Source organism: Orycteropus afer, unplaced genomic scaffold (genome assembly GCF_000298275.1).
Source record: "Orycteropus afer afer isolate SDZICR_OR568_19922 unplaced genomic scaffold, OryAfe1.0 scaffold00003, whole genome shotgun sequence".
Taxonomy (NCBI): Eukaryota; Metazoa; Chordata; class Mammalia; order Tubulidentata; family Orycteropodidae; genus Orycteropus; species Orycteropus afer.
In genome coordinates, this window is record NW_006921590.1 from 19,363,277 (window position 1) to 19,386,691 (window position 23,415).

The window sequence follows — 23,415 nt, forward strand, 5'->3', positions numbered from 1 at the left end:
GGGTAGGAGAGATACGAGCATTAACATCATAGAAAAATCATTTTCACATGATTAAATTGTAAGCGAAATTTTAAAATGATCATTTACTAATGATTCTGTGTATTCTTTCTAAATTCACTAAATTTTAATGGAAGCTTTTCCCTGGGTTGTATAAACATTATGTATTTTTGCTAAGAACAAACCTTCAGAAACTCTGCTAGAGATGTTTAATATCTTAATGACAAAGTAACAAACCTTTACTTAAATGAGAAATTTTAGATAGCCATTGTATGTACTGTTTTTACCACAATATGGAGACCCACAGACTTTTAGCTAAGAGGCTGGTTCCGGTAAAGTGTAAGGGCTGGGGAGAGTTTAGAAACAGCAACCATTTTGAAACTTAAATACAGTAATAATTTGAAAGGTTATCATGATTTTTTTTCTTTTTTGGCAATGTAAGCATCAGAAACCATACATGTATATATAGAATATATTTCTTTTTAAAAAAACTCTTCTTGAGTGGATGTAATGTGCTACATTTAGAATAGAAAATGGATTTAGTGATACGTCTCTGTTCAAATTTATTTTCCATATTTTCTTTGATAAGACAAATGTTAACTTAGCAGAAAAAGTTGCTCACAGTGCCTCCTGAAATTCTTTTTACTTTATACACAGTAGATGTTATTTAACTAGGTAGAAAAATTAATGCATTTTGTACTAATTCCGTAGAGGAGAACATGTATCTTTATTAATGTTAATGCGGGCTTCTCATTATATTATAGAATAATCTGCTTTAGCAAAGGTTTTCTTCTAAAGAACTTCATAACATTTAAAGGTTAATATGTTAGGTAAAAAACAATATCTTAAGACAAGTGTTTTTCTTACAAGACATGATGGGATGGTTTTTATTAAATTATATGATGATTTGAATGAGGAAGAAGAAAAAGTGCATCACTTCTTGCCCTCAACTTTAATGCCTTTAATCAAATAATGACCTTCTGGAAAACAGTTAATTTTAAGCATTTGGAAAGATCAATATCATTTTGCCACCAAAAAATGGCCTAGATGATGAAATTTGATGTATTTAAAGTATCATTTCACCCTTTTAACCTAGTAAATAATTTAAAATGCTTTCAGTATTACTTTGCCACTGTTTTGTTTCTCACAGTGTAAAGTGTTATGATTCTTCCTGATACAAACCTTAGAAGGTGGTATGTGAAGGAGACATGCCTCACACCTGGAAGTAGGGTCATACCTCCCTTAGGTTTTGTATGTTTTTGTGTTAAGGCCCTCAAAGAAATCATGTTTTAATACTAATTTGAGGTGAAATGTGTATAAAGCATGAAAAGTATGAAAATGGAACCCGTCTATAGAAGGTTAAAAGGGTGATTTAAAACATCTTTAGTCACTTAGCATCTCTTGTGATATCTTTAAACCTTTATGCTGAAGGTGAAGGTTTAGGGAGCTCTGACAATTAGAACCCATTTCACCCAGGCTTATAGAACACTGATAGGAAATTACTCATGAGTGCCGACAGCTTTGTAAAAAAAAAAAAAATTGCCCTCTAGCATGTTTGTGGGCAGATTAAAAACTGTCTTCATTAGCATAAGTAACACTTACAGATTCTTTTAAAAGTAGAAAATTATTTTCTGAATGATAAATTGCTAGCTTTATAGCTAGTTGTTGAAAATGTACTCATTCAAAATGCCTGGTGTAGTTTAGTCTACAATACTGAATTTTTTGTGTTAGAAGTACTGTTTAATGGATTATGTACTTAATCCTTGTTCCTAGTGGTTGCTAAAATGTAATTCATGCTTTTCACTAAAATGTTTGTATCAAATACCTCCCTATTTAGATCGGTTTCTTTTAATATCGTATATTATTTCATATATTATTATACTGTATGCCCCAGAGATTGGAACAAAATACTCCTACAGATAACACATAAAATATGAGGGTGAGGGGGAGTAACATGCAGACTATAAACTGTTTTGCTTTTTAGAATTTAAATTATCATGCTATTTTTTAAAATGTATTTAGTTGAGCAAGAATTATTTGTCATTTTCTTTCTCTTTTTATAACTTTTGGTTTTAAAATGTATATACATTTTATATATATATACATATACATATATATATATATATATATATATATATATATACACACACACACATACACATACACGCCACTCCTCGGAAGGAAGGTTGGGCAATACTACTTCCGTAGTGATACTGCCTCGGAAACCCAAGGAGGGGTCGCTATGAGTCGGGGCTGACTCGACGGCACATAACAACAACAACAACATATATGTTGCATTAAATGGATCTTTTTCAAGAATAAAGATATCTTTTCCTCTCTGGAAAACTAGTTGTGTTACATGCTCCTAGCTTCGTCACAGAGCAGGCCCTGTAGTTTGGGGCAAGAATTCTTTTTCTGTGTGCATGAAGCTTTGTAGGTACAATAAATTCATAGCTGAAAGGAAGTTACTTTCCTGACTCAATTAAAATCATTGTGCACTCCTTCTCCGTTAAAATGAGAGAAGTGAACTGACAGGAATTAACTGTTCTTAAAAGACTGGAATAGAAATCAGAGATTGAGTTTGGTTGGAAATTAGCAGCTGAGAGGTGAAGGTGCCAGGATTTTTATTTAAATGTGGTACAACAAGATTTTGTCAGTAAAGCACATCATTAGAATATTGAGTTTAGAACTGCTAATTTTGCCTTTAAAATGAGCATACAGTCATGTGTTTCATGGACCATAATAAATTGCCATTGTGTTGTCATTGATTTTGTTTTCCTATTTATTTATTCATTTATTTTTTTAGTGCTTGTTTGTCAGTCACTCTGCATTTTCTTTCTTCCTTTTTCCTCCCCAAATATTACATTTCTTTAATAGATCCCTAACCAAAAAGAATGTTATTTATCTCCTACAGTCTTAGGTTTAGCATCTTTGCACTATTTTCTTGCTTACGGTAGCAAGACATTTGCAGATGGTTCTTGGTTACTATAAAGTACATAACAGTATTTCCTTTGTGGCAGATGGATTTAAGACTTTTAGTTTTCAATAAATGTAGGTTTACAATACATAACTTTACAGGATTTGTGTTGTATATAACAGGTTTGAACATATTATCTCAGAATTCATCTGCATGGCATTTTCAGCTTATTCAGGGTCCATGCCAGTTTTTTTAAGTAATAGGGGGAGCGCTGTGATTGATAGCAACAGCTCAAGGCGTGATTTTGAATAGAAACAAAAGGTTTAGAACAGAAGGTGTCAAATTAAACTTTTGTCAGTTTGAAAAGTAGTAACATCCTGAAAGTTTTACTGATTTATTTATATGTGGCTACTGTTTATATTTTGCCCTCTTTATATGCAGCGTAATGCTCCTTGGCAAATTTATTACGTTTAAAGTTTAGGTTGTTCCTTGTACCATTTTAGTTTCCTGCGATTGAATCAGTCTCATTATTTTAAGACTGTTAGTTCCCCGTACGTTCTACTGTTTAGCAAAGTTGTGATCTAATTTAATTTTGAGAGTAGTTCCCCTCTCACATATGGTTTTATAATATCTCAAGTCCCAGAGACCTCTCCGAAAAACATAATTATGTGCACATTGCAACAAAGCGCTACATTTCCTTCCTCATCTCACTTCTCCCAAATACATCTCTATCTTTATCATTTAAACACCAGTAGAATACTTTGGAGATCATGACTTTTGTCAGACATTACAAATACTCTAACATGTTCACTGTCTTCCTGAGTTTATTTGCTCTAACAATAACACTTACGAAAACTGACCCAGACAAGGTATTAGGGAATTATAAAGTGTTTGGCTTTTTTAGTTGCTTACTACAAAGCATAGATTATTGTCGTCATTTATAGAATCTCAATAGACAGAATTCTAAATAGTCAAAATATTCCAAAGTATTTAAATAGCACTAGAATAAATTAATCTTATTTTTTCCTTTGTAAATTGGGAATGAGCCAATTTATTTCTCTGCCGACAAAGTACTAGCATGTCAAAATGTCTGTTTTCCATTATTTTTTAAGAGATACGCACATCAAGAGAAGCACACACTCCCCTTTTTTGTTTTTTTGGGATATCCTGCTAGAACTAACAGTTCCCAGCTGCACCATTAAATATTTTTCTAAGAAACATCTGATTTCAGTCTCTTAAAAATCATCGTGTGTCTTGAAAGGCTAGCGGAGACATGTTTCAACTTACAATTCATCAAATTAATTTTAGATAAGGAATTAGAAGTATTATTTAAGGGCAGAGGTTAATAGCAAACTACTGGAAATGTTATGTTAGTCATGGGCAATTAATAAAAATAAGGATCTGTCTCGTAAGTATAGAGACACAGAAGTGACAATGTGAGCAAAATATTTGTGAATGAGTCAGGGCTCTTTTTCTGAAATATTTGTTAAACCAGCATGAGTGTGATTGTTTAGGAATTAGCTATCATTATTAGCCATTTTAAAAGAACTAATGATTTTCCTTTCCAAAGAACATCTGTGATCCACATGTTTATTCACATATATCCAAGTGCTAACTGATCTCTACATTACTTTAAAAAGTTTCTAAAGGATTTGGAAAATCATTGGAATTTTTCAGTTCTCTTTAAGAGGAGTTTCTTACATGAATCATTCTTAATTTAATTTTTAGCAATTTTTTGTTACAGCATTTTATTTCTAAACAAAATTCTTACTCAGTATTTTTGCACTTACTGGTGTAATAGAATACTAGTGAAGTGAAAAATACATATATTCTATTCTTTATGAATCTTCTGACTTCTCTTGAAAGGTAAATAAAATTGTAGTGATTTGCTGTGTTGTAGCATTGGGGCCTGTCAATTGCCATAGCTGAAGAATTGAGACAACAGGTTAGGGGGAAAGTAATTTTAACCACAGTTAATATTCAAGTCTACTGAAAGATTTATATCTAAAACCTAGACAGCAACACAACTTAAAGGTAAAGAATAAAGAAATAGCTTTAGGTGGAGGAAAATATGAAATACTCTCATGGCTTAATCCAGATAGCAAATACAATCCCCTTCCCCCTCCCCCGCCAAAAAAAAAAAAAAAAAAAACCTCACTGCCATCCAGTCGATTCCAACTCACAGTGACCCACTTTGAGTTTCTGAGGTGGTAAACCTTTATGGAAGTAGGTTGTCCAGTCTTCGTTCCGCAAAGTAGCTGATGAATTTGAACCACCAACCTTCTGGTTAGCAGTCAGATGCTTTAGGCACTATACCACCATGGCTCTTTAAATACTTACTGTTGTTGTTGTTGTTATTTGCCATCGAGTCAGCCCTGACTCATAGCGACCCCTCCTTGGGTTTCCGAGGTAGTATCACTACGGAAATAGGATTGCCCAACCTTCCTTCTGAGCAGTGGCTGGTGGGTTTGAACCGCCAGCCTTCTGGTTAGCAGTCAAGTGCCTTAGGCACTATGCTACCAGAGCTCCCTTAAATACTTACTAGCAAGTACTAAATAAATATCTACAAGGCACCATAGGCAAGTGAGTCTCAGATACTTCCCTGGTGTTTAGTTTTCAGTTTTGTAGTTACTATAACCACGTAAATAGAACTGAAGTATTTGAAATATTTATCAAATTATTCTGAAAGTAACCATAGAATTGTCATGGTTAAAAGAGAAGCATATTCAATAACATTGTAATCACAGCTCTTTTATTATTATTTGATAATATTCTTTCAGGTAAATTGTCAGTTGACTGCCGCCTCTTCTCTTGACTTGAATTACTCATTCATTGGCATCACATGGGTGCATGATATTGGCTCCATGTATATCTATTTGCAGGCGGTTCAAACCCACCAGCCACTCCTCGGAAGGAAGGTTGGGCAATCCTACTTCCGTAGTGATACTGCCTCGGAAACCCAAGGAGGGGTCGCTATGAGTCGGGGCCGACTCGATGGCAAACAACAACAACAACAACAACATATCTATCTGTTTAATTAAATGATCTGTTTAGTAGAGAACCAAAGCTCCCTTAGGTACATGAGCAGATCTCATCAGGCTTAGCAGAAGTCACCCTTGGCTGCTTAGTAGGTGGGCCTTGGGAAGCTGGTGTATCAACTCTCCATCATTTCTTTTAAAATCTCTCCAGTGGGCCGTTATGAGGGAAGGAGCCTTGCTTTTTTCCACTGTTTATTGCAGACAGAAGGAAAGCTTTCTCTCTAATGGTCCGGTTTGAAAAGAAGGGACAGGAAGTCATGGCATTCTCTGGTTTCACCCAAAACTAAATAAAAAATTCTTTCTTGGCTAATCCTAAAAATCAGATAATTCAGGGAAAAAAAAAACTATTTATACTTCCTTCTAATTGATTTATTTGGAATGCCAAGAAACTTCTTTGTCCTAGGTTGGGCTCCCTAAAAGCCGAACCTAAAATGGTGAATCAGATGCCTGTGATTTGATGAGGGCCCTGGAAGGAGCATGGGAAGGATAGGGTAGGGGAAGGGATCTCGTAAGAATGTTATCTCAGGTAAAGTCTAGCCTAAGACTAAGGGGAGGGGGAAGAAGAACAGGAAAGGACATCTCTAGAGAGTAGAATAAAGAGTAGAGTGCCTCCTTGAGACAAGGGGGTAAGGACTTTGACTACTGAGTCAATCATTGGCTACTCTGGAGTTGAGAAGTCAGTGAAGAGGTAGAGTAACCTCCTACACATCTCCAGATAACATGGTTTCAAGGCAGTTTTCCACAGAGCTGTTAGTACCAGGCAGCTTGACAACTGAGAAATGGAAATAGTGCTTAGTCAGAGAGGATCTGGGTGAGACACTTTTATGCTTCTTCCCTACCCTGTTGCTTAGAGTCCATCATGATATCCTAGATGAAGAAAGTTTGAGATGGTGATTAGAAAACATACTCTGCTGGATCACTCAGTTCTTGATAGATAATTCTAAGACCAGAAACTGGGCCTTTGGAGGAGCCAAAGAAGTTCAAGTTTTGGCATGCATTGGCCATTTCCTTTTCTTTAATATAGTAAAAATGTTACCTGACAAATCATAGATGGACACTTCATGGACAGAAAAACAGGACACCAGAGTGGTTTTTTTTTTTTTTTTTTAGAAAGTTCTTTCTTGGAGAAGTCTTCTAATGCCTAGTCTAACCAGCATGCTTTATCTTGGCTACATGTTCACTCACAGAGTTGCACATGCCCTTTCTCACTTTTTCATGTACACTCACACCAAAACAAAAACCAAACTCGCTGCCTTCGAGTTGATCTGACTCATAGTGACCCATCCTTAGGTTTCCGAGGTGGTATCTCTCTGGAAGGAGATATAGCCCAGTCTTCCTTCTGAGGAGTGGCTGGTGGGTTTGAACCATCAGCCTTCTGGTTAGCAGTCAGATGCCTTAGGCACTACACACATACTCAAATATATTTTACTTCCTAATATAAAAATTAAATTTAGGGAACATTTCTAGAAAAAAATTTTTCAAAAATCTGCCCCATTCTTTTTAAAATATCTTCAGCATCCTCAGATGCTCATCAGCAAAGACCAGGAGACACCGTCCAATTTGCTTTCTTTCTTCCCGTTCCACATCATCCAAAGTCTGTGATAAATATTCTCTTGTCCTTGGAGTCTGCAAAATAATGCCCCTCGTTTAAGATACGAATATGAACATTTAATAGAAACAGACTCTGCCTTCTTGGCAGCCAGGTAAGCAGACCAGAGTGTTTTGAGCTTATGAAAATGTTCATAGAGTCTTTCCCTTTCAGCTCTTACTGGAAAATGTCAGTCCCCATCCCTCATAGGCATGAGCTGACCTGTTTTGCCCTTGTCTCTTAGGGATGGTTGTGTGAGCTGTTACGCTGGAAGGAAGATCCTTCTCCGGAAAACAGGACCCTATGGGAGAACCTCTCCATGATCCGAAGGTTCCTCAGTCTTCCTCAGCCAGAGCGTGATGCCATTTATGAACAGGAGAGCAATGCAGTGCATCACCATGGCGACAGGCCACCCCACATCATCCATGTTCCAGCAGAGCAGATTCAGGTTCGTTCACCTTGGCCAATTCAATATAGTGCTAAGTGAATAAAGCTTTAAACTTAGCAGGAAAATCAGCGTTTCTCTTCTTCCTGCCAGTCTAAACAAAAAGAAGCTTTTTATCAAAAGACAACAATACGCTGCCATCTTTCTCAGGAGTATAGAAGGAAAATTAACACACTACTTTTTAATGTGTGTCTTGAGAGATGAGTTCCTCTCCCCTCATTTCCCCACCCACAAAGTGACAGGATACCCCTTGTTACACTTCTTGTTTGGCAAGTGTGTCTTTGTTAGTATGGGATTGTTTTAGGTGTAAGAGCTTAAAATTTTTGTGTTATTGAAAATCAGAATTTAAAACACAATCTAGTTTTTTAGTTAACACCATACTGCCCCTAAAGAAAGGAATCTGTTTCTTTAGAGGAATTTTGTAGAATCACATTTTCTATCCAAAAAGAGGAGGGGAGGGAAATCTACTTGGAATCTTATTTCCTGATGTTCATTCTTTCAATTTGTCACTGTCACCCCACACCCTCACAGAACACAGGTTAGGGGTGAGTCATGTCTGTTTGTCTTTCCTTTAGAGCCCCTCTCCCACCACCCTTGGGAAAGGAGAGTCTAGAGGCGTTTTCTTACCAGGCCTGCCGACCCCTGCACTGTGGCTCAGTGCTGCTCCTCAGGTGAGCGGGCACAAGTTTCCTACACCAGGAAGAAAGGGAGACTGAGGGGGTGGCTTAAAGACCTGCTCTGCTCCCTTGGTCAGGATTTACAGACTTGGAAAGGACATGCTGACTATGGCTGTGGCCAAAGACCATTGTGTCAATAATTTCTACTTTATGCTTAGCTTGTCACGGGATATGTCTCCGCTCATCTACCAAGGGACTCTCCAGTAGATTTAGATTAGAAACTTGTGGGATCAGGTAGTTTGTTGGTGCTCTTATGGTCTTGCTTGCTTAGGAGGTATATTGTAATTGAACTTGAACTATGTAACTTATTTCTGTTAGGGAATATTTTTAGCTTTCTTCTTTAGGGGAAAATGCCATAGTCTTCCAGAATCCTAAAATTTCATTATCTTTTTTGCATCACCTACATTATTTCTTGATACTGCTGTGGGGAAAAAAATAAATGTATATATATGTATATGTATAAAATGCAGTAATAGTTACCATCCACCAGAAAAATAAAATAAAATTCTTGAGTGTGTATTAAAGATAAAGCCAATTGAAAAAGAGAATCCCTTAGGATGTCAAGCACTAAAATAATCATGAAAGCCTGTAAAACTTACTATTTAACAAAAAACAAAAAAGAGAAAGATACATGTTAAGTAATAAAAACAGTACTTGTTTGAAAATGTAAATTGTTTTTAATAAAATCACTTCTTAGGGGGATTAAAGGAAATGCTTAGGCACAGTACAAACGTTCTAATATTTTTGCCACTTAGGTTGTGTTGCTTTGCTGATAAGAATGTGGTATTTAGAGTGTACGGTATGTGTATGTGTCACATGTGTTATGTATAATTGTGTATAGAAATTATAGCACATATACAGATACTAATCATGAAAAAGTATCTGTATATACTAAATTTAAATCCTAATCACATCTAAGGTTACTATAGATAAAACAATTCGCTAGCCATTGGCAATGGGTTGAACCGTTATTTTTCAGTAAGAAAAAAACTTGCAGTGTCAGCTGAGTGCATTTTGGTAAGAACTTGTGTGTGTATTAATTTGGAACTGTATGCTAGGAAATTCACCAACTTGAGCATCTCAAAAATCCTTTGGACTCAGAAAATGCTGAATAAGAGCAGACGCTTATCCCTTTTATTTAGAATTTAAATATGACTTTCTATTCTTGCCCCATGTTTTAGCCTTCAGATGAAATGGGGCAAAACACAAATCTGTTTCCTGATGGATCTGCTGCTCACCTTGCTAAAGTGTCTTTGAAATCCTGACTTCTCGATCTTCATTTTAAACCTTTGTTAATTATTTACATCATAATTTGCTTTGCTGTCTTTACTTTTGATGCATACCCATCTGATGAAGTACATGGCTCACATTTTCAGAGTGCTGGGTTTTCACTTGCATGAGCCAGACTCAGAATCCAAGCTGGGGTGGCTCCACTGAGCTCTGGTGAATAGACCCAGGAGGTCCCCCTCCTTCCCTCCCCAGGAAAAAAGAAGGCATATTCATTCATACCTTTGTAGTTCCTATAATTTTAAATACATTTTTTTTAATGCTTTGTACCATTTAGCTGCCTCCCATGTCATTCTGAATCTTTGTCCTTATAAAAGAAGCTATTTATGGGTTTCGTAACACCATGTTTTCTAATCCGAGATGGCTCAGTTGAAAACTATGAGAAAGCAGAGCCCTGATTGTCTCCTGATTTCTTTTTAGCAGCAGCAGCAGCAGCAACAGCAGCAGCAGCAGCAGCAGCAGCAGGCCCCACCCCCTCCCCAGCCCCAGCCCCAGCAGCAGCAGGCTGGCCCTCGGCTCCCACCTCGGCAACCCACCGTGGCCTCGCCTGCTGAGTCCGAGGAAGAGAATCGGCAGAAGACCCGGCCACGAACAAAAATTTCAGTGGAAGCCCTGGGCATCCTCCAGAGTTTCATACAAGATGTAGGCCTGTATCCAGATGAAGAGGCCATCCAGACTCTGTCCGCCCAACTTGACCTTCCCAAGTATACCATCATCAAGTTCTTTCAGAACCAGCGATATTATCTCAAGCACCATGGGAAACTGAAGGACAATTCCGGTTTAGAGGTGGATGTTGCCGAATATAAAGAAGAGGAGCTGCTTAAGGATTTAGAAGAGAGTGTCCAAGATAAAAATGCCAACACCCTTTTTTCAGTGAAACTAGAAGAAGAGCTGTCAGTGGAGGGGAACACAGATATTAATGCTGACTTGAAAGACTGAGATAAAAGTATTATTTTCATTTAACAGTGCCACTGGTATTTACTAACAAAGTGAAAAGGCCACCTTGTATTCTCTCCGAAAATCTTTGTTGTTCATTGTTTGACCAATGAATCTTCAGAAACTTGCACAAACAGGAACGTTGGGAAAGGATTATACAGACTGCACTAAATGTTTTTCTCTGTTTTACAAACTGCTTGGCAGCCCCAGGTGAAGCATCTAGGATTGTTTGGTATTAAAATTCGTGTTCATGGGAGGCACCGAGGTGTGTACCCTGTAAGCATGATCCTAGTGATTTTTTTTTTTTTTTAAATTCTGGAGCCTTCAAACAAGCATTATAACTTCTGTTGTTATTATTTCCTTTTCTTTAATTATTTCTGTAACACTCCACACTGATCTTTGGAAACGCGCCCCTTATTTAAAAAAAAAAAAAAAAAGGAAAAAAAGAGTTTGTTACTCTTAACTGTATGTTACAAAAGAACTATAGACTGTGGAATGCAGTTTAAAGATGACATATGCCAACAAATGCCTTGTATTGTATGGCACTGCCGTAATTCAAATTTGTTTTTCTTTTGGAAATAAAAGTTCACTGTAATTTTTTTTTTCATTCTCATTGTTACATGATTTTTTAAAAAAATGAAATGAAAATGTGAAACACAATTTAGTCCTCATTTATTTATTTGTAGATCCTGCAGCATCAGGTTGTAATTAATTTTTTTGATGTTTCCGTTAAATGTAATATTGCTTCTCTTGTTACCATACTGATTTGTTTTTTCTATTTATAAATGTATTTTGATGGGCAGTAAAACAAAGTGTCTTAAAAGTTTTAAATAGAGAAAATGTGCTTTACACAGTTGCCTATAAAAAGTGCTCTATGTTATCCAAGCAATTCATACTATAAGCTTCACTCTTATTGTTGTATGCAATTTTTACTATCATGCAAATAAGCTTAGGTAAATAAAACTAATAGATCACCTTAGAAAATTATGCAATTAATGTGAAAATAATTGATGTTTGCAATGTGTCTTCCTTTGGTTTACAATCAATTTTAAAGCTACATCTGTATAAAATTTCTGTATAAAGGTGTATTTCTTTTTTATGAGTTTATGACTATGAAAACACCAGCTATTTTGTTACAGCTGGCTGTTTTTATAAGTGTATCACAGTTTTCTTTATGCAGAAATGTTCTGATTAGGAGTGGTTATTGACTGTAACTACACAATTAAACATGTTTGTATGGTATGACATGGTAGGGTTTGTCTGCTTATGTGAAGTAACGTAAAGAAAGAGTCATATGACGGCCTTCTCCTTTAAGTGCGTGTTAATATTTTTTGATGATATTTCATTGATTTTTAAAAGAGAAGTGGAAAAGTCACCTTGAAACCCTATAAATTTAAGTCAAAAACACACTCATTTTTTAAATTTAACGATGAAGATGATAATTTGGTTTTGCTTGACATTTTGCTTAATAAACAGAGACAGCAGGATGGTCAAACGACTGTCCAACAGAAAACAAAACTCCAGTCTGGCAGTGATGCATTTAGAATAGATACACTGGCTATTATTTTAATACCTCAATTGTGGCAGTACTTTTCCTTAAGCTAATGTACAAATATTTTTAAAGGCCATTCATAGAAACATGAAATAAGTAGGAAAAAAAAAATCTCCTGTATAAAAAACCTTTTAGCAAACTGTTTTTTTTGTTTGCAAGTTATAAGTGGACTTCAGTAATTCTGAGCTCATTTGGTTGTGTTTGTCATAACTGTAAGAACTATATGAAGAATGTAAGTATGATACACCTGGAATTTAAACACAGTTTTTGTTCAAAAGGTAATAGCTAATTTTGCAACAAAGAACTTTTGAGTAAACTCCAAGATACAAAATTAGGTGTGCTAACTCACAGAAAGGATTGAGACCAGTGTTACAGGATTTTGTTTGTTTGTTTGTTTGTTTCTTGGGTTTCGTTGTGTTTTATTCACTTTATCTTTGCTGTTTCTTTTTAAGGTTCCCTGGATGTTGTTAATAGGGGTATATGGGTTCCTAGAGATGAGGTGTTACACAATCATCAGTTTTCTTTCTGCCTACCATTTCCCCAGGCCCTGAAGGTCTCATTAGTACGTAACTTGACTGCTTGAATGTTGAACTTTTGCTTAAGAAAGTGAATTGGGAGCATCAAAAACTCCCAGTTCAACTTTAAAGTACCATTTACTTCTGAAGCCCAGCTGAGCTGCTCTGAAGGCAGCTAGTTTGCTGCAAACTTAAAATTGTATTGAAAAAGATTTCAGTTCATATTGTTACATGAGAAAATAACTGTTAAACATTCTTGCTCACTAGAGTTCAGAGAACTAATCATTTGATCAAAAGGAATTTAAGAAAATAGAAGCTAGATTTCTTGTAGTAATTAAAATAGAAACTATTATGCCGTGAAGTTAATAAGAAAGTATCTTCTTTCTTTTTAAGGGAAAAGGCTAGAACAGAGAGTAGAATTGATTTTTTTTTTTTTTTTTAAATCAGCCCAACATTTATGGTGTTAAATGTGACATATGGTTTAAAAAAAATGTTGGAGGGAGGAATTGGGTTGCCTTTCCCCAAAATTCCTAACCTTTGAACTAACTTTTTTAATGAATTAATTGTATGTTAGAAATTAACAATGCTAAAGAAATTCTCCTTAGATAATTTTTTAAGTAAGTATAGTTTTACTAATTTGATAATTTAAACCAAAAACAAAACAAAAAAGCACATGTTAATAAATAATGATAGTCATGATGGAGTAAGTAAAAATTGCGTTCAGGGAAGGTGGCACATTTCAGAAAAGACTAGTCCCCTGATCTTCCTCCTTGCTACCCCAGTGTCATTTACCCTTCTTGCCAATCCTCTTCTTGTTGCCAGTGGCTTTAGTGAAACTCCTTTTAACGAGCTTCATTGTGTCCAAGTATTTCAGATACCTTTAAAAGCTGGGCATGACATAGCGCTTTGTGCTGTTAAGACCTTAGGCAGAGTCAGGTAGTTTACGGGTAATATTCAACCTTGTGCATCTGAATCTGTCATGGATTCCTTCACTCAGCACTTTGCCACTAATTTGTATTACACTCTGTGGCCATATAATACTTGCACATTATGCAAAAATAATGTTGATAGTATCTCCTTGGCACACAGTATGCAGAGTTGACACATAACCTTCTTTGAAAACCAAGTAACTTAATATGTGTGCCCTAGTTGTGTGGCACTTGGTTACAAAGGCTGTACATATTATGTATAAAATGTGTATTGATTAACATGTAGTTGTAAGGAATTATAAGCCTAAAAAGGTGTTTTTGTTTTTCCCAACTAATGATATCTATATCTAACTGTGCTTATCTAAAATACCATAGCTTGGATAGAAGACATTTTCAAATGGTTCAAGATTGAGTAAAAGTGCAAATCCTATACATCCCATTATTTGATTCTGCCCTATTCCCTGTTGTTAACAACATCTGGCTGATATTTAGGTCCTTGATTGTCACACAGTAATATTCTCAATAAATGAGGTATTCTGAACTGCTTGGTGATATTTTCAAAAAGAGCGATTAAAATGTGTATACAATGTTATGTAGCTGCTGGAAACAGGACTATTAAAGCAAGCCAGAAATTTGCATGATAGAGTGGAAACCAACAGAGGTCCAAAAACATTAACCATACCTAAAACAGGAAAATATTGATACTATACCTTACAAATAAATATTTTTGACATTTTAAAGAGAAAAACTATGGACTCTTTCTTCTGAGGCAGTCCTTTTAATGTAATTACTGAATACTTGCATGTCTTCTGATAAACTATAATCTTATTAACATCCACAATTTTGATATAAAGTACCCCTTTCAGAAATATGGTGGAAGATTTTTGTCTAGAATATTTGTTTAACAATACCAAATGTTAAATAAAAATAGTTTGGAATTAACACTTGAAAGATGAGCAACATTTTTCAGCCTTTCTTACCTTACTCTCCTTAGGTGAATCTCACATATTTTCAAATTTAATTTTATTAAAAGAACACTAAAATTAGGTACCAAGTTTGTGTGTTAAGTCACCTTTCTCCGTCAGTTATTTTCAGCTGCTCCAACTGCGACCAAAACCACATAACTTGGGCCTTGTTGTCTATGAGAATGGTTGATGAGGTGGTGAAAGGGACTCCAGTAGAGGAGTATGTTTTGTGTGTTAACACTTGCATAAAACTCTAAAGTGTCATACTTTGCACCAAGTTAAATGTTGAACATTATTTACCCTTAGTTGAGTGAGAAATACTTGGTTTTTATGGTGCCCAAAGAAGACATCTCCAATACAAATCCTTTCATTTATACCCTTGAAAAACCAAAAACCATTGCTGACTAGTCAATTTCAACTCATAGTGACACAGTACCACCTACTAGAACTGCCCCATAGGGTTTCCAAGCTGTAATCTCTATAGGAGCAGAGGCCACATTTTTCTCCTGTGGAGCAGCTGGTAGGTTCTAACCACTGACCTTTGGTTAGCAACTGATCGCTTTAACTATTGAGCCTTCATATCCTTATCGCACCCTCCAAAAAGGAAATGTCCCATGCGCTGCCTTGATTTTCCACTCACACAAAATAACTGCCTATTAGATGAGAAGGTTCGTCAACTCAAATGTATCCATTAACTCACTGAATCTGTGGCAATATGATGCGAAATGAGCACAGATTTGTAGAACAACATCTTTCTTAACATGGGGGCAGGTTTCACCCACTTCACCTTTGCTTCGAATTTAAATTAAATTAATTAATTAATGTAGGCCAGACCTGGTAGAACTGCAAAGGTTTCATGTCTTCCTGAGGCAACACCTCCCCCTTCTCAGCATCACCTTCAAACCTGTTTAAAATGATAGTAACAACAATCTTTGTAGAAAACTTTATTTTACAAACAGTATCTTATTTTAAACTTCTCAGTTCCACTGTGAAGCATTTAAGGCAGACACTGAAATTCCTCACTTCAAAAGCAAGGAAAGGGAACCTCAAAGACGTGAATCGATTTGTTCGGATGTTAAATGGCCACATTGGGCTCAAACCAAAGTCTTCTATTTTCAAATGCTCTCTTTTCTCCTTAATGAAGCCTTCCTTACATGCAGAAAATTAAGGGGAAAAATTAATTGCAATTCAAAAAGTTCAGATATCAAATATAATATGTGACTTGCTAATACAAGAAAGCCCATCACAAAGTAATTGAAATCAAGTGTATGGAATATTTTATCATGAAATATTAACCCCAAAACTCTGACATCCAGTATAAGATCTGTAACAACAAACACTTTTAACAAGTGCTTTATTACGGAAATTTACAAGCCCACAAAAAGAGTACAGAAAGAGTACAGAAAAAGAGAATACTCACCTACTCATCACCCAGCTTCAGCAATTGGAATGCTTTTCATTAATAAATGCTTTGTGAAATATTAAAACTCAGATGGAACTTCAACCAAAATATACTCACTTGCTCAAGGACTTTTTCCCATTATGATGTTATGACATCATCCTCCTTTTTTCTGCAAAGTAAAGAATTTTCTGATTTCTAAAGAGATATTAAAAGTCAGAAGGAAGTGTTTTGGGGAGCTCTCTGCAAATATTTAAAAAGCCAACTTTTAGGAGAACCTGTGAGAATTTCATAAATATTTGTAGCATAAAAAAATAGAGACAAACCAGCCTCTCTTTATTTATAAACAATACGTGCTTTCATACCATTGTTGGAACTAAAGTACATAATTTTCAGTTATGCATAATAAAATATGTAATTAAGCTACATTCCATGGTGGATTAAAGAATTAAAAACTTCAGGTGCAGAAAAGAAGTTGTTGGCATTTTCTTTTTCAAGGTGGTATTTTGAGGTGTTACTTTTCATTTTCCTTTGACATCATATACACAAATAAATAGACAGAAGCAGGTGAGAAGTAGAGAAAAAATTGGCTCTACTACAATAGGTCTGAAAAACATAACAAGTAGAATATTTGTAGCATGCCCATAAAGGCTAAATTTAAGAGGACAGAAATTTTCTTAGCTTGGGGATAAACAGGGACATGTGCTTCAAGAAACAGAAAAAAAAAAAAAAAGAAGAAGAAGAAGAACATAATGAAAAGTTAGCTGTAGTGATAGTCCCTATATTTCAACCAGATTGATTGACACAGGGGCTACACCAACGGGCTCAAACAGCAACAACTGTGAGGATGGCAAAAGACCGGGCAGTGTTTTGTTCTGTTGTGCATAGGGTTGCTGTGAGTAAGAATCAACTTGATGGTACCTAACAAAAACATATTTCATTAAATTAATTCATACGCCACTTGGTAAAATCCAATGAACTTACTCTGTAAGTGAAAAACTAAAATTAATTAATAATTCTGTGATATAATCACTGGTGTTCATAAAGGCGTTTGGCATTAATCCTTTTTTTAAAAAAGGATAATGTATCATATAACTCAATCCTGTCAAATGTGAGAATGTGTCAGGATGATTCTGAAAATTAGAAATCTAAGAAAATAATCTCATACAGAGAAAATACTGCATCTAACATCATTAAGACTTTAATGTCTACAATTTTTATGTGATATTTAAACCACAGTTATAATCAATCATATAAGGCCAAGTAAATTCAATATCATGTACTTATATTGCTCAAATCCTGGCAGAGAAATATATGTTTGATGAATGAATGAGATCAGACAATTTAGAAAAAAATGTTGAGCATATGGTTGGGAATGAAAGGAGTTACTTCCTTTAAAAAGCCATATCCCATGGACGATCTTCTTAGTGTTGCGTTTTATATTGACACATGTAAGGAGGTTTTTGTTCATTTTAAATATCACATCTCATGGCCCTGTTGAAAATACGACATTGCTATATTTGTTTGTGTGTTTTATAGCTCATCTTATTATAAAAAATAATTTGCTAAGACTTTCATCCCCCACTCGTCTGTCAGTTTGTTGTACTGTGGTGGCTTGCATATTGTTGTGATGCTGGAAGCCAGGGTGCACAGGTTTCATCAGGGCTTCCAGATGACAACAACAGCTAGCAACAGTAGCAAAGACTTCATGTATATATACTTCAATAAAATAGGATACAAAAGAAAAAATAGGATCAATGTAAAATTTGGACAGAAAATACACAAATTGAAAATTAAGGTTGATACATCATAAGATTCCATGCAGTCAGTTTATTAGAATGGACAATACAAAAACTTAACAGCTAAATGAGCTATAAATGACAATTGACCTACCACAAACTATGTACTATGTATTTAAAGTAAAATTTGCTAAGTTTTCAACACACACACAGCTGGGAACATACTGAAAATACCCATCACTCCCAAAAGTTTCCTCAAGTCCCTTTATAGTCACTCCCTCCCACCCTTCCCACTGCCATCCATCACCACCCACAACAAACCACTGAATTACTTCCATTAGTTAGCATTTTCTAGAATTTTATATAAATAGAATCATTCAGAACGTTTTCTTTTTGTCTACCTTCTTTCACTCAGTATAATTATTTTAGGTCCATCCAAGTGTATTCCCTTTCATTGTTGAGTTGGACTTCCCTTTTGTGGATGTATGTGGTTCAATGTGTTTATCCATTAATCTATTGATGGATATTTGGGTTATTTCCAGTTTTGGGCTACTACAAATAAAGATACTGTGAACATTCATGTACGTGGATACACACTTTCACATCTCCTGGGTAAACTTCTAGGAGTGAAATGACTTCTCATATCGTAGGTTGTTGTTGTTCTTATGTGCTGCCAAGTCAGACCCAACCCATAGTGACCCCTCCTTGGGTTTCCGAGGTGGTATCACTATGGAGGTAGATTGCCCAACCTTCCTTCCAAGGAGGGGCTGGTGGATTTGAACCTTCAGCCTTCTGGTTAGCAGTCAAATGCCTTAGGCACTACATTACCAGAGCTCCTCATATCATAGGTATACATTTAATTTTTTTAGAAGCCACCAGATTGTTTACCAAAGTGATTGTACCCTTTTACATTTCCTCCAGCAGTATGAGAGCTCCTGTTGCTCCACACAGTTGACTAACACATGATATGATTGATCTTTCTAATTGCAGACATTCTTATAGGTATGCAAGGAGCTCTGATGGTGCAGTGGTTAATATATTCGGCTGATAACCAAAAGATCAGTAGTTGGAACCTACCAGCCACTCTGTGGGAGAAGGATGAGACAGTCTGCTTCTGTGAAGATTTACAGCCTTGGAAACCCTATGGGGCAGTTCTACTCTGCCCCATAGTGTCCTTATGAGTCAGAATCAACTTGATCGCAGTGGGTTTAAGAGACATGTAAGAGTCTGAGTAGTGCAAGTGGTTTGTGATCACCTGCTAACCTAAAGGTTAGTGGTTCACACCCACCCAGCAACTTCACAGAAAGAAGGTGTGGAGATCTGCTTCTGTGAAGATTATAGCCATGAAAACTGTGGACCAATTTCACACTGTACAACATGGGGTCACCATGAGTCAGGTACTGACTGGATGATGGTTAACAATAGTTGTGTATAGTGGGTATCTTGTTATGATTTTAATTTTCATTTCAAAATGAATTGCATTTCTGTAATTGAGTATATTTTCATGAGTTTTATTTGCAAAAGCTCAAGTAAGCCTTTTGCTCATTTTTTAATTGGGTTGTTTGTTTTCTTATTACATTTTGAGAGTCCATTATATGTTCTGGCTACAAGTCCTTTATCAGATATGTTATTTGCAAATATTTATGTCCAGGCTTGTTTTAATTTTCTTCAGCTTCAATATAAACATGTATATCTTTTTCCCACAGTCACCACTTGGTCTTGTTCTGACTGATGATATAGAACTTCTCCATCATCTCTTCCCAAAGTTGTAGTTGGTGAGGTCCATGTGTATAGTCTACTTCAGGCTGTTGTTGTTGTTATGTGCTGTCGAGTTGGCCCCGACTCATATCTAGATCTTGAAATACTCTTTTTGACAATGAATGCAATTCCATTCCTCTTCAATTTGTCATTCCTGGCATAGTAGACCATATGATTGTCTGATTGCATATCAGTCCACTTCAGCTTACCAACACCTGGGATATAGATCTTTATGCATCCCATTTCATTTTGACAACTTCCAGTTTTCCTAAATTCATACTTTGTACATTCCACATTCTGATTATTAATGGTTGTTTGCATCTATTTCTTCTCATGTTGAGTCATGTCATATAAGCAAATGAAGTCCCTGAAAGCTTTACTCCATCCATGTCTTTAAGGTCACCTTGACTTTGATGAGGCAGCTCTTACCCAGTTGTATTTTGAGTGACTTTCAACCTGGCAGGCTCATTTTCTGGCACTACATCGGATGATTTTTCAAATTTTTAAAATTTTCAACTGCTTTTAGTAGCTAATTTTTTCAGAAGTGAACTGCCTCTTCCTTCTTCCTAGTCTGTCTTAGTCTGGAAATTCTCCTGGAGCCTGTCCACCCTGGGTGACCATACTGGTATTTGAAATACCAGTGGCATGGCTTTCAGCATCACAGCAATACACAAGCCACCACAATACAACAAATTGATAGAGAATTGGTGATACTTCCAATAAATGCCTTAATTTTAGAAAAAAATAGTGTCTCTACATATAATGTTAAAGGAGATCAAATGACAATAGTAATACCTTAGATCAGGAATCAGCAATCTGTTTCATGGACCAAATCTGTTTTTTTCAAATAAAGTTTTATTGAAACACAGACATACCCATTCATTTATGGATTTTCTATGGCTGTTTTTGTGTTACAAGAACAGAATGGAGTGTTTGTGAAAAAGACCATATGGTCTACAAAGTCTAAACTTTGTATTCTCTGGTCCATTACAGAAAATATGTGTTCACTCCTACCCTAGATCATCTCCTCAGAAGGAAGATGGGGCAATCTACTTCCGAAGTGATACTGCCTTGGAAATCCTAGGAGGGGTCACTATGAGTTGGGTTCGACTGGACGGCACACAACAACAATGACAACAACCCTAAATCATTAAGTTATGACTACATTTGCAAAAGTAAATAATTAAAGCAATTATCTAGAATATTTGTGTCAAAGCAAAATAATCATTTCAATGTCTTTCAAATAGTTGGAGCATATCTTAAGGACAAAATTGTTTTGTTCTCAATTCCACATTTTATTTGATGTGTGTGAACTTAATTCTTTAGTTTCTACAAAATACCTCATTTGTCTACACAGGAGCCCATGACCAGAGATCCTACACCCTGTTGCTCAACAGTAAACAGTCTATAAATTTAGAAAATCATTGTCTAGTAACTTCACCTCTTCCTGATAAACTCTAGAAGTGTTAATATTCTTGGCAAAATTGTTTTTGCACTAATTGCTGTATCCATCTGCTCTGTGAGATTGATTAGACTGTGAGAACATTTGCTCTATCCCACAATCAATGTTTCCCAGTCCAGTAAAAAGCTAGATCTGTCTTTTCCCATCTTGAGAAGGACACACCACTGACAACTGTAAGCTTTTCCTCTGAGAATTTGAGATTAAGTTGACACTTGGTTTGATGGCTCTTAGGGAAGTAATTTAGTCTACACAGCATTTTGTTGAAGTAAACCAAGACCAGGGGGATTCCAATGATTTCTTCTTACACAGAGAACCTCCATCATTCAAAAGAAAAGAAAAGCCATTTCTGTTAACCAAGTGGTTGAGAGCCATGTCCTTGAGAAATGTTCTCATTGGAGAGCCCAAGAGGAGCAAAGGACTCTGCCTTGACCTCTCTTGATTCTTCACTGAGGCTGAGTAATGCTGTCAGTGTGTCTAGGAGAAAACAGCTGCAGAGCTTGATTATGTCTGGATTGGACCCAATATTTATTTTAATTTTATTTATGTATTTATTTTATAGTTGCTAAAAATGCTCTTATCACAACATCCCCTGAGTTAGAAGGGGGAAAAAAATGGGGAAAAATATAGGAAAGTGAGATGATAAAAATGTATTAGAAAAACAGCAACAAATTTCCTCCATCATAGTCCTCTTAGTCCTCTTCTTGGGCCTTATTTCCATTCTATATTGGACCATCAACCCAGAATCTGTCTCTGTGTGGGATGATGTCCTGCATGGAACAACCAACTTGACTTTACAGATCAAGTGTAAAAAGATACTGTTCTTTTCAAGCTTCACAAAATGAAACTGAAGAGTATTAAATTCAACAAAAGTTTATACTCTCTTTTCTGTGGTCCAAGCAGTGTTAGTTTAAAATCACCCTTGCCAGGAATGTAAACTAGAGCAGAAGTTCCCACATGCTTGTCTCTTCACAGGTACGTACATAAAGCTGAGTTTCTACTGCACCAGTATGAAATAAGAGCAATAAAAAAAGGCAATGGAGGTAAGAAAAAAATAATAATTATAATGATATATTTGTACATTAAAAAAATAATAATAATTGCCATTCAGTTGATTTCTAGTAATAGTGACCCAATAAGACAGAGACAAACTGCCCCACAGGATTTCCTAGGCTGTCAAAATCTCCTTTACCATTTTGGCTGAAATATTCTCACATCACTGCCCACATTCTCAGCTATTGACAATTCCATGAACGTATTCAACATCATGATATCCTGGTACAAATAGAAAGTTCTTTTTTTTACCTTAGAGAAAAAATGAGACACAGAGGTCTGAGTGACTATCCTCGGGATACGTATTAAAGGAGTAATGCTGGAGACTTAGATCCCTGGTGACGGGCATTAAATAAATCAATGCCTGAATAAAATATAGGTGAATGAAAGTTGTTTAAGAAGTTCTGTACTTTGGTACAATACTATTACTAAGAAAATACACTTGGAACACTTTGAGGAAAAAGTTTGCTATTATTTCAAAATACTGTAAAATTATTGAAAATTTCTTCAATATAACATAATTCATAAGAAAAGTAACTTACCTGGTAAAAGAAGAAGAACTGTGAGTAAGGACAGGGCCATTCACCTCTGAAAAAATAGTCCACTGAAAACTAGGAGTGAAACTGTCTGATAGAGTTCTGGAGGATGAGCCCCTCTGGTTGGGAGGCACTTAAATTACAACTGGGGAAGAGCTGCCTCCTCAAGGTAGAGGTCACCTTAATGACATGGATGGAGTAAATCTTTTAGGGCCTTCATTTGCTGATGGGGCATGACTTGAAATGGGAAGAAACAGCTGAAAACGTTCATTACTAACTGAAACATAGAATGTATGAAGCATGAATCTAGGAAAATTGGAAGCTGTCAAAAATAAAATATAGAATGCTTGAAGATAGATACACTAGACATATAAGCTGAAATGGACAGGTATTGGACATTTTGAATCAGACAATTGTATGGTCTACTATGCTGGGAATGAGAAACTGAAGAGCAATGGCATTGCGTTCATCATCAGAAAGAACATTTCAAAATCTGTCCTGAAGTACAATGCTGTCAGTGATAGAATAATATACACACACCTATAAGGAAAACCAGTTAATACTACTATTGCTCAAACTTACATGCCAACCACAAAAGCTGAAGATGAAGAAACTGAAGATTTTT

General features: G+C 35.9%; 1 protein-coding gene across 1 annotated transcript in view; it reads left to right on the forward strand.

Moving 5' to 3' along the window:
* Positions 1-10,888, forward strand: part of SATB1 (SATB homeobox 1) — an 83,105-nt gene extending 72,217 nt beyond the window's left edge. Inside the window, exons 9-11 of the mRNA XM_007936582.1 lie at positions 7,785-7,988; positions 8,561-8,656; positions 10,373-10,888. Of these exons, the coding sequence (XP_007934773.1) occupies positions 7,785-7,988; positions 8,561-8,656; positions 10,373-10,888 (816 nt within the window). The remainder of the gene's footprint in view (positions 1-7,784; positions 7,989-8,560; positions 8,657-10,372) is intronic.
* The last annotated feature ends 12,527 nt before the right edge of the window (positions 10,889-23,415 follow it).